Genomic DNA, 11,101 nt, shown 5'->3' on the forward strand with positions numbered 1-11,101 from the left:
CTTTTGATGTTTCACTACAGAGCAATTCTTTGTAGGTAAGTTATAAATATCCAGGAAAATAGTACATTAAAAAGAAAATACTAAAATCCTTAGCTTTCCTGGCCTTGGCATGAGTTACTTTTGATCTGCCTGAGCAACTACTATTTTTTTGACATGAGGAGTGCACACTGACCAAGGGCAATGTATGTTCATGAATTTTTACTGACTGCAAATGTAGCTCAGCACAAGCTAAACCACACTGGCATAATGTAAGACCTTATATGCATTTTCCATGCTGTTCTGTACAACACGTGAGGAATGCTAATCAGCATTGGAAAGGAAATGTGGGCTTTCAAAGAAGACCTACGGAAATGCAAAATGGAAATATATATTCCCCTACCAAAAAGTCCAGAGGAATTTGCGAGTCATAGCTCACACTTCTTTCCCCTCTACCCCTGCCATTTCTTACTTGAAACACCACCATCCTTCAAAGGATTGGGATCTTTCAGGTTTGGGGTATTTTTCCTTTTAGTAAAGGAATTAAGAACATAACAAACAAACCTAAAGGCTAAATAAAACTGAGTCTGAGTAACAGCTGACATTTCCCTTCCTTGCACTGGAAGTCAGTATTTTGGGTTCATTACAACTGTCCTAGAAGAATACTCAATTCACACAGATCTTCTCAGTGGTGCTCAAATCCTGGTGGCACCCTGACCCATTTTAGTTCCTGCCTGGAAATGGATACCGAAGCACTGCAGGGCTCTGAGTGACACTGAGGGACCGGGGGAGCACACAGAAGACGGGGAAGGACTGCAGCACCGCCAGCCACCCCACTCTGCCCAGAGATGAGGCAGCTCTGAGACAGGTGAACACACGGCCGCACAGGCCAGGGGTGGGGCACTGCACAAAGCGGCTGGGACGAAGAGTGACAGCAGGAGGAGGAATAACTGAGACAGAGAGCCCGAGATGCTCTCAAGAAGGGTCATTTCTTGATCCTGAGCACAGGCCGCTTGAAAACATCCAGTCTGATGCAATGGGAGAAAGAGTAGGTTTATTTATTTATACTGTATTTTCATCCTAATTGGCACGTCCTGCATCCATCTAGCTCTGCCCGTCCACTTAAGGAAACACGGAGCCCCAGGTAACCTAACAAGGTAACAAATCACCAGGCAGTCTGTTTATTCAGAAGCATCAACTGCTTAAATTCCAACAAGCAAAGGAGCGGAGCAGGACACCCATCCCTCATAAAATGCAAACAAATCAAAGGGAGCCAAGCAAGCAGGATAATAAGTTTGGATTTTAAATCTCATTTAAGCTTGTGTAGGCTCTGCCCCCCACACTGCTCCCCTGCCTTACAAATGATTTTAGCATCCATGCAAAAACCTTGTCCCTGCAGCACTGCCACACAGAGGGACTGAGCAGGGAACCGGCCTCTCAGGCTGGAGACCTAAACAGCTCAGCTGTTTAATCCTTAATAAAAATATAAACTGTTCAGCACCTCTTCAAAAAAAACGACACAAGCTTCCTGCATGCTGTGAACAAGATCTCTTTATTGAGAGCTTTACTTTTAATTTTGAACAGCTTCACAGCATTACCCTTAGCAGAAAAAAAAAAAACCACCAACAAGCCCGGAGATTTTTGAGCTACTCAGTCAACAGCCTGATAGAGTTCCTCATTGAAATTAGCTTCTCCTAGCAGCATCACATGAGAATTGCTGGTCTGCATCTCTTCCACAAGTCATTTCACAATTTTTTAAAGATGTACAAAGTGCTCATTTCATTTCATTGAAAACAGAAAGCCAAAAAAGCCACCACTGCTGGTGGACACCCTCAATATCAGCACTTAGAGTACTCATCGTGCTAAGAACACTGGCTCCAAGTTTTAGCAGCTCAGCGTTCCATCCTTGCTTTTTTAATTCTCTTCATTCTCATATGGTAAAAGAGTAATGGGTCCCATCTCAAAAAAAAAAAAATTATTATACTAAACCTGCAGAATAGTGAACTGAATTCACAATTCAAAATTCTTAAAATGTCACAACACTGAAGTATTTCACTAGGAGATAGAAATTTTTACTTGCTTCAAAGCCTGAAATTTTGCCTTTTTTTGGAAAAAAGAAAGCTATAAAAACAAGACATTTTCCAAAGCAGAAAAAATACTTTTTTCACATGATTTTTGATCCTACTTTGAATAGGAAATCTTATTTTCATTTAAACACTTTTCTACAGTATTGGAAACTGAAAAGAGTTTCTAAACAAAGAGTGGAAAGCAAACTGCTTCGTTTCATTATCTCCAGGATTAAAACAACAAAAGCAAACAAAAACCCACCTGTGCCTTTCAACTGCACCTTTTATGTCATTGCAATGCATTCCATCAGTTTTGTGCTGAATGTATCACCAGTGATTTCTCTTTGCTTTCTGCTTGTCTCCAAATGCACACCTTCCACAGGGGCTGACACCAAGGCAAGCAAGCACACAGATACCTGGATTCCTGATTCTCGCATCAAAAACTGCTTCAAAAATTTCTGCATATTCAGATTATATGGTTGCATATTTGGAAGATCAAGGTGTTAAGAGAAAAAATTCCCTAGTCCCTTGCATACTTATCATTTCTACTGAATTTAACTCAGAGAGGCACCTCTTGCAAACGATTTTAGCAAATTCTCCAGAATACAATCCAAAAGCATTGCTCATACGTAAAGAACTAAAAAAACCTCCCCATACTGACAACATTTTTTTTCCTATCAGGTGTTGGGAAGCACAAGCATAGAGAGCAAAACCAATAAAGTAATTTACACATTTTCAGTGTTGGTGGTTTCGTTTTTATTAGTAAAACAAGGAAGAAGTGCTATTAAGGGAGGAGCTTGGTTCTAATCTGAATTTAGAATTGCCTTAAAGAAACCAAAGCAGCTTTACATTAGTGTAAGAAAGGTACAAGATCAAAACCAAGCCTGTGGCAGTGCTCCATCATGACATGATTTCTTTATAATGAAATATAGTGAAAGAAAATTAGTGACACAAGGATTTTAATGCACCCCAGACACACATTTACAATGATTAAACAGATCAGTACTTGTAAAACCCAAGGGTCTAACTTTACGAACCTTTACTCAAGCAAGCAGTTTCACTAAAATCAATGGGATTATTTGCATATGTAAGGATATTTATCTCAGCTGGGATCTGTAGGTTTAGGCCACACATTTCTATTCATATCTCCTATGCAGCAGAAACCACAAAGTTGTACGAAGAACGGGAGAACACTGCACCTCGGAGTTAATTTTCATTTACACCAGTATAATTTTCTCCATCCCTCTGACGCATTTGATAAACTGGGCATGTTTCGAAATTGGAAATGTTGGCAAAAATACAAATTTCCTGATGGGAAGAATACTACTCATGGATAATAAACAAAATCAATTCTTATTTGCATACTCCATCAGATTTTGGTTTGCATATAAAAGCATAAGATGGTAGAATTTTCACACGGTAGATGGATCCTGCTCATTTATTCATGCATATATGCATCCACTAATCCTTACACATGCCAAAATCAGTCAGAAATACTCTCTTTGCTAAGCATTCATACCACAAAAACACTGTCCCTGCTGCTGTTCTCAACCTTCTCTTTTCGTATAGCGTATGACAGCACTCTCTCACGGCTTTCTCCCAAGACTCCCTAACAGCCCCTGCTCTCTATTAGTCTTCTTTTCACTAGGCAAAGTGGTAGTTTGAATTTTTGAATCATAATTTAAAAGGGATGCTGTCAACTGTATATGAAGAACAAAAAACACTGGTCCAGATTTTCAAAGGCGCTTCGGCATGGACTTGACAATTTCGCTTGTAACTGTCACTGCAAAATTGAATGTATTTCTCCCTGGTAATACCGACATGTCCTGGACTACAGCTAAAATTTGCAGATTTAGACTAAGCCTACCTATTTTTCACACACACCTACCAGGAAACAGAATTCAAAATATTTATATGGTCTGGTACTATCAAAATATGCAATATTAATATTGTCTCATACACCGTAAGCCTGGTGATAAATGATCCCCTGTAAGCTACGTTCCGAGGTGCTGAATGCCTGCAACATCTGTGGGACCTGAAGGCAATCAGCACTCTGAGCCATCAGATAACAGGTTTGACGGTCTTGTAGCCAGTCTGACAGTCTGGATATCTAATTTGCATTTAGAAGAGTGTCATATTCAAATGTATATAATTTTGTGCATTAAATTAGAAATTCAACTGGAACCCTGTGCGTTAAACCCTAACTGGTTGCAAACTAAAAAATGTTTTCATGTAATTAAAGAAAAAGATCAAACAAATTAGCATCAAAACGAAATGGCAATCTGCTGCAGCAGCCTTTGCCCTTACTAAGTCAAGCACAGGGTACCAAAAAAGCAGAGCTGCCCAGGGTATCTGAAATAACCTTGTGTACACAGAAACAGTATTTCACTCTCCCAAGTGAATGAAACACAAAAATCAGTCAGCATGAAGATGAAAGCTCATATAGGATTTCTATAGCAATGCCAGCTCTGATCAATTGAAACATTGTCAGCAGCAGGTTAAGGAGGTATTTATTTAACAAGGGGACAGAATCTAATTGACTTTCCAGGAGAGGAGAGCAAGCAGGCAGGCGAGCAGGCGCCCACTCGTTCCGCTCGTTGAATCCCTTTTTCAAGGGGGGCAGGAGCACAACCCTGTGCTCCCCAAGCACGTATTTTGCCCTCTGCAGACACCAAGGACATCCTCGTGTCCCTGTGCAGGGTGTCCCCTGCAAAGAGCAGAGCTGCTGGTGGGCCAGGGAGGGGACAGGGCAGCCGTGCTGTTGCGCTTCTGCAGAATGCCTCCCAGCGTCCTGCCCATGTGCTGCAGCACAGCCTGCTCCCAGACACAGCACCCAAACCCTCCTCTCTCTCCCCGCCTCTGAAACATTTAAACTATCCACATAAATCACCAGAAAATAAGGGTTTGACCCAGTTACACATCTCAGGGCTCCTCGCATTCATTTTCTAATGCTAAATGTAATGGAAATCACAGCTTTCCTAAAAAACAGGCAGCAGAGAGTGGAAGGGAATTGCTGTTCCTACCTGCTTGGTTAGTTGTCACAGTGACTGACACAGCCTGGTCCTGGTTGGGGTTTTGCCTGGACACTCCATTCACTGCCCAAACTTCAAAAGTGTAGTTGGTGTGTGCCAGGAGGTCAGTGATGGAGACTTTGGTGGTTTTCAGGCCGTTCTGCTGGGGGCTGAAGTGCACCCCACTGCCACAGGAGCGGCAGCGGCTGAGCTCGCCGGCCCCGCACCTCTTGCACACCACGTTGTAGGAGACGTCCTCCCGGCCACCCTTGTTCTGGGGGGGGCTCCACTCCAGGTTCACTGAGGTCTCGTTGACATTGGAAATCAGGTTCTGGGGAGCAGATGGAGGGCCTAAAAAGACAAAGTACATGTGTTTTTAGCTAATTTTAAAAAAAAATCTTACATAGTAACATCAGAATTAAGAGTTGCAGACCCAGTGCAACTCCCATTTAAGTCAAGGGCAACAGAGACCAAACAGAATTTTACTTCTCTCTGTTCTTAATGAAGGCAGAAAAATTAACTGGTAAGTCAAACTCTGATCTCTTCATCTGATGAACTAACAGTATTTTCCAGCTCTAAATGAGCCTGAAAGCTCAGTATTGCAATTAAACAGGAGTGGGACTTTTTCCCTTTCACTATTTATACTTGTTATGAAAAATGTTAAATTTACATCTTCTACACTAATTTTTTCCATGATCTCCTGAGCAAAGCATCAAATGCACAAACTCCTGCTTCACTTGAGATTTTCAAGGTCCCCCATTACCTACAGGCAGACTCTCATTGAAATTATTATAGAAATATCTCCTGGTATCTTTTTCTGAAAAATATAAGTGCAATATTTTCCAGACAAGTTGATGGCAAATCACATTCAGTGAACACTGAAGCCCATCAAGCAGGGACCTGAACATGACAGCTCAGGATGCAGGATGGAGATTTGAGTAGAAAGCCAGACACAGAACTAAGGCTTTGAAAGATGGGCAATAAGGTTTACAGCAGGGAAGTGCTGGAGAAAGTGAAAGAATTGGAGAGGAGAATATGGTGAGCATCTGAAGGAAGAGCTGATAAAAGAAAACTGTTCAGAAACAAGAGCCCAGACAGAAAGCTTGGCAATAAGGCTGAATCTGAGACTCAAGGTCAGCTTTTCCACCACAGGGACAGGAGACTTCAAGACTCATAAACACGCTGCCAGAGAGCTCCCAGCTGGTTCCAGCACAGGGACTATGGGATTAGGGCACAGAGCCGAAGGCAGGCCGGGCAGGACCTCCCTGGGCAGGGGAGGACAGAGCCCAGAGGCAGCAACCCCTCCTGCACCTGCAGCACAGCTCCAGAGGTGCCGTGGCCGGCCCTGCCCGAGCAGACAAGCTGCCGTCAGCACTGCTCTGCCTCATGCCAACCAACGCACAGGCACAAATACTATTTGTGCACTTCAATCCCCACAGGCCCCAAACCCACAGGCAAACTGAAAATGCAGAAGAGCTAATCCTGAGACTCTTAATCTAATTTCAATACAGTTGAGACACACCTCTTGTACCCTTAAATTTCAGAAGGATGATTCAGAGTGAACCCATGAAAGACATGGGTATTTTACCCATCCCAAAAAGCTTCACTGACCAACACAAGGGAGCCTGCTCTGGGGCAGAGCACTCAGCTACTCTGACTACACACACACGATGCTTTGGGACAGGGCTGCAGGTAAGCACTGCATCGAACAGAAATGAAACAGAGTGAGAATGAAGCTTGCAAAATACAATGATCCAAACCAGAACACAGTAAAAACAGCTGTGTTTAATAACTGCTGATAGTCAGAGCTTAACTTACAAATATTATTAACAGAAAAACACTGGAAATAATTTTGTGGAAAGTCACAAGTTCAAGACATGAGAAAGCTCATGAAAGCTTCTTCAATTTTATCAAAATACATTTGATGGTTGCAATTCAAAAGAAGTTTAACCAGATCTCCTGGAAGAAAAGGAAGGTAAGGAGAAAGTTCTGGCATATTTGTCAAATGTTATGGAACTATGAAACTGGCAAAAAAGAATCAGCCAGCACCAACAGTTTAATTAAGTGTATAAATAAGTAAGTCATAACTTCTCATATGCCAAAGGTACAAAAACAGTCATCGTGGTAAGACAGGAACCAAATACACTGAAAATGTGAAATTCTACTGAAATTACAAAGTGACTCATCAAGTCTAACATCAAAGAAGTTAAGCTGTTAAGGGATGACTATGGGGAAGATTAATTGTGGCTCCCTCCTCAATTCATCAAGCTCATCTCAAAGGAAGCCTGAGGCCTGAGCAAGCTGCACAGGACAAGGTTTTGAGGGCTGCATCACCTCCTCGGGTCTGTGCTTGAAGCCACCAGGATGTAACACAGGCTCAACAGGAGACAAGACTTTTATTTTGGGAGAGGTAGGTAGGTTAAGAAGAGGGTCCTAAAAGACACAGAGGTCAAATGGGTCTTCAGTACCTAAATGAAAGGTCTGTTGTAGAAGTAGCTAAGCAAGGATTGTTTGTCTGTGCTCACTTCAGAAATACAAAATTATATATTAATTTTGAAAGGAGGGAAATCCTCCCTTCTTGCCAAACCTTTGAAACAGTCTGTGAGTTAATCGGGGTTGACAGGTAGAATTACTGCAAGAAGAGAGAGCTGAGTCCAACCCCTGAGCCAGGGAGCCCTCCTGCCTGCTGCACCACCAGGCTGCCATTCATGGCTTTTATTTATTCACTGGCAGCATTTAGGACTCCTAAGGACAAAACCCTTTTACTCAAAGATCAGTTACCAAACACAGTAAGAGATGTTTCCTGATCCAAAAAATAGACGAGAAACAAAAAGGAAAGAAACTGGTTTTAATCACTATTCATCACATGGAAATGGAGGCAGAGAGAGATGTGGTGAGACAAAGGCACACAAGACATGCTTTGCACATCTGGGCAGCGGTCAAAACTGTCCCACGTCCCAGCCCAATGCCTCTGTCCCATAACCAGCTCCCCTTCCCCCAAAAGCTGGCTTTGCCAGCTCCCCTGGGTATGAGAAAGTGGTCTCTGCTTAGCCTGCAAATACACGAGCCTGCTTTTCAAAAATACACTCAGAGTGCAATGAGGTGGAAGACACTACTGAAATTGTGAACTCAAGCGGCAGCGCAGGAACTGCTGAGAAGGAACTGAACCAAACTCCCTCTATCCCAGACTTCCCCAAACTGCCTCACACCTGTGCTCTCTCTTCAGGGCAGGCAGGTGCACAAGGTGGCAACACCTGTCCCTCCACACTGTCAAGGGAACAGGAGAATCAACAAAAGCCTCTGGGGGGAAACAGCAGCCTCAGCAGGCTGGAAGCCCAGGTGCACATTGTACAGTGAAGGTCTCTCCTGGCCAGAGCAGCAGCCAGAGCCAGTGGGAGCTGAGGCTGTGTGTCCTCCCAGAAACTGGTCAGGGCCTGGCAGCAGCAAGCCCTGAAGAGAAACTGCTCCTGTGGGAAACGTCAAGAGCCTTATAGCGAGAAAAAGCAAAAGGCATTTTGAACAGAGCATTCACTTGCTGCAGTCACACACATGAGAGCATAGATTCGGAGCACAGCCAGGAGAACTGAGATAAGGTGGTGCCAGTGCAAACACCTCCTTGCCCCGAGCAGCACCAGCTCTGCCAGGGCTGAGAATATCCCCATTTCAGGGGGGTATTCCTGAAGCAAAGACCTCCATGGGAGGAGGGTTCATACTGCCACAGCTGCGGTCTGAAAGATGTGCCTCTTAGCTCAGATACAGCAGCCAGTCTGGGGTTAAACTCAGACCTAGTCTGGTGTCCATTAAGATATTTTCCAAGGCTCTAGGTCCAGTTTCACATGGGAAAATGTGCCAGAATGAATCAAGCTCCTCAGAAGCAAAAAGTCAGTAATTAGTATGTGGGACAGGGCACTGCAGTGTCTAAACAGAGATGCGACGAAGCGGAAAACCAGGGAAGCAGATGCTTGCAGGTCACAGAGATGAGTGCACCACCTCCAGCATGAAAAGGAAGATGCGGGGGAGTCTCCAAATGGTGGGCTGACATTACAGTGAGGGGAAAAGCAATTTCTTTTCTTCCTGGAGCACAGTCATCAATGGAGCTGTTGGCACAGGGAGTGGGGAACAGCTTCAGATTGATGGGCCTGGTTTCAGATGTTGAAACACAGGGTGTATCTGTTCCTTCAATGGTGATCAGGATTTGCTTTGTTTCTGACAACAGAGCCGCTGCCGATAGATGAGACAAACCCTTTCAGGGCTGTGGCAGGCTGCAAGGGCCAGGATGGTTCCTGGATGAGCCCAGCTAGCAGGATCCCACAGGAACAGCCAGACCATCGCCCTCACACAAGCCCTGTGTCCTCTGGCAGAAAAATCTAGCTACGGGGCAGATGAGAGAGGAGACAGGGACCTGTGCCTCTGAATCACCACCACCATCTGTAATTTTGTTACAACTCCCATGATCTACAGCATTTTTCATAAATCTCCTGCCAATGGAAGTATGCTATTGCATGGGCTATTTGGCACTCTGGAAGCATGGAGCTAATACTGCCACACTGCCCAGAACAGCTTAAAAATGTGACAGTTCCTACAAGAAACTGAATTTAAATCTAAAAATTTTAATTCTGAAAACCAACTAATTTCAAAATTAATTTTATGATGTAAAGAAGGCAGGTGCTGTTGTTTTCCCTGCACAGGACAACAGAATCTCAGGGATGGATCTGCAGGGCCACTCAGTCTTCTCCTGTTAGGGACTGCAAAGGGGACACAGCTTGATCATGGGGCTTGAAAGCTGGATCCCTCTCCATCCCCTTTAACCAGCACCCTGAACGGACACGGGGGGCTCCTCTGTGGGAAACACAGGGAACGGAAGTTTTTAATTTTATTCCTTCCTGGGGCTCCATAAATCCTGCTTCACAATAAACCCATCAAAATCAAGTGAGCCATGAAGCAAATGGGAAGGCCCTGGGTGGAGCAGTTCATTGTGTGTGTCAGGGCTGAGGGAAACACTGAAGAGTCTGTTTAGCAACAAATAATCTTCATCAAGCTAATCTTGCTATCTTCCTCAACCCTCCTATTAGATTTCCTTAAATGTATTGGGCAATGCAGATTGTTTGGCTTTCTCTTACTGCAATAGCCATTACAGCTATCTGTCCTTCACCCACAGATAGAGAGATCTGTCTGTCTTAAGGACAATGTTGTACCCTATGTCAAACAAACATTCACAGAAAGAAGAGTTTTTAAGGGATTAATAGCATAAGCACTACTTCTACTAAAAGGACTGATGTATTTTAGCGCTCCTTTCTACAACTTCAGGCAGTATTTTAACTTTTCATCCGTCAACATTTCTCCCCCTCCCTTCCTACACTCAAGTCTCTCTCCAGTCAGAAGCCTCCCACACGCGCCTGTACAACTGACAAGGACCTGGTGAAAACCACGACGAGGGCACATACCAACACCTGACTGTCTCCTTCCTTCCTTCCAGACCACAGGAGATCCCTGTGTGCTCCATTATCTGTGTGCCAGGTCTCTGTGGGCACACTCAAGGAGCCTCGATGATGCATCCCAGGGATGAAGCCTGGTCCAAGCACTGCAGTGACTCACACACAGCTTCCACAGTGAGGCCCAGTAATGCACTTGCTCTCCACAACTGAAGGAGCACCTGTGGGGTGCAGATGGCAAGGCGACACAGCTGGGAAGCGAACCAGGCTGCAGACTAACACTGAGCATAATGACACCTCAGTAAACTATGTATTTGCAAGGAGTACAATATTTTCCATTTAAATCAGCTGCCCTAAAGACTAAGGGGTACCAGAGGTAGTTGAGTCAAACATCAGCAGGTTGGTTGACTGTTGCTTGGATGCCATCCAGCTGAGAACGTTATCCCAAAGCCCCTTTCTTCCTGTCCCCAAATGACAGCAGCACAAATGTAGGAGGTTCAGCCTCATGAATCTGGCTAAACCATTCTGCAAAGGAGAAAGAATGTCTACCCCAATGCAATGAATGATTTCAAAGAAAGATAGCACAAAGGGGATTAGCTGCAACTGAGTGAATATT

The 11,101-nt window shown here is 44.1% G+C and overlaps 1 protein-coding gene across 1 annotated transcript in view; it reads right to left on the minus strand.

The window, feature by feature from the left end:
• EPHA4 (EPH receptor A4) overlaps positions 1–11,101 on the minus strand; it is a 104,110-nt gene that overhangs the window by 42,759 nt on the left and 50,250 nt on the right. The window contains exon 5 of the mRNA XM_017728853.1: positions 5,066–5,404. Coding sequence (XP_017584342.1) covers positions 5,066–5,404 — 339 coding nt within the window. The remainder of the gene's footprint in view (positions 1–5,065; positions 5,405–11,101) is intronic.

This window comes from Corvus brachyrhynchos, unplaced genomic scaffold, assembly GCF_000691975.1.
Source record: "Corvus brachyrhynchos isolate BGI_N302 unplaced genomic scaffold, ASM69197v1 scaffold223, whole genome shotgun sequence".
NCBI lineage: Eukaryota > Metazoa > Chordata > Aves > Passeriformes > Corvidae > Corvus > Corvus brachyrhynchos.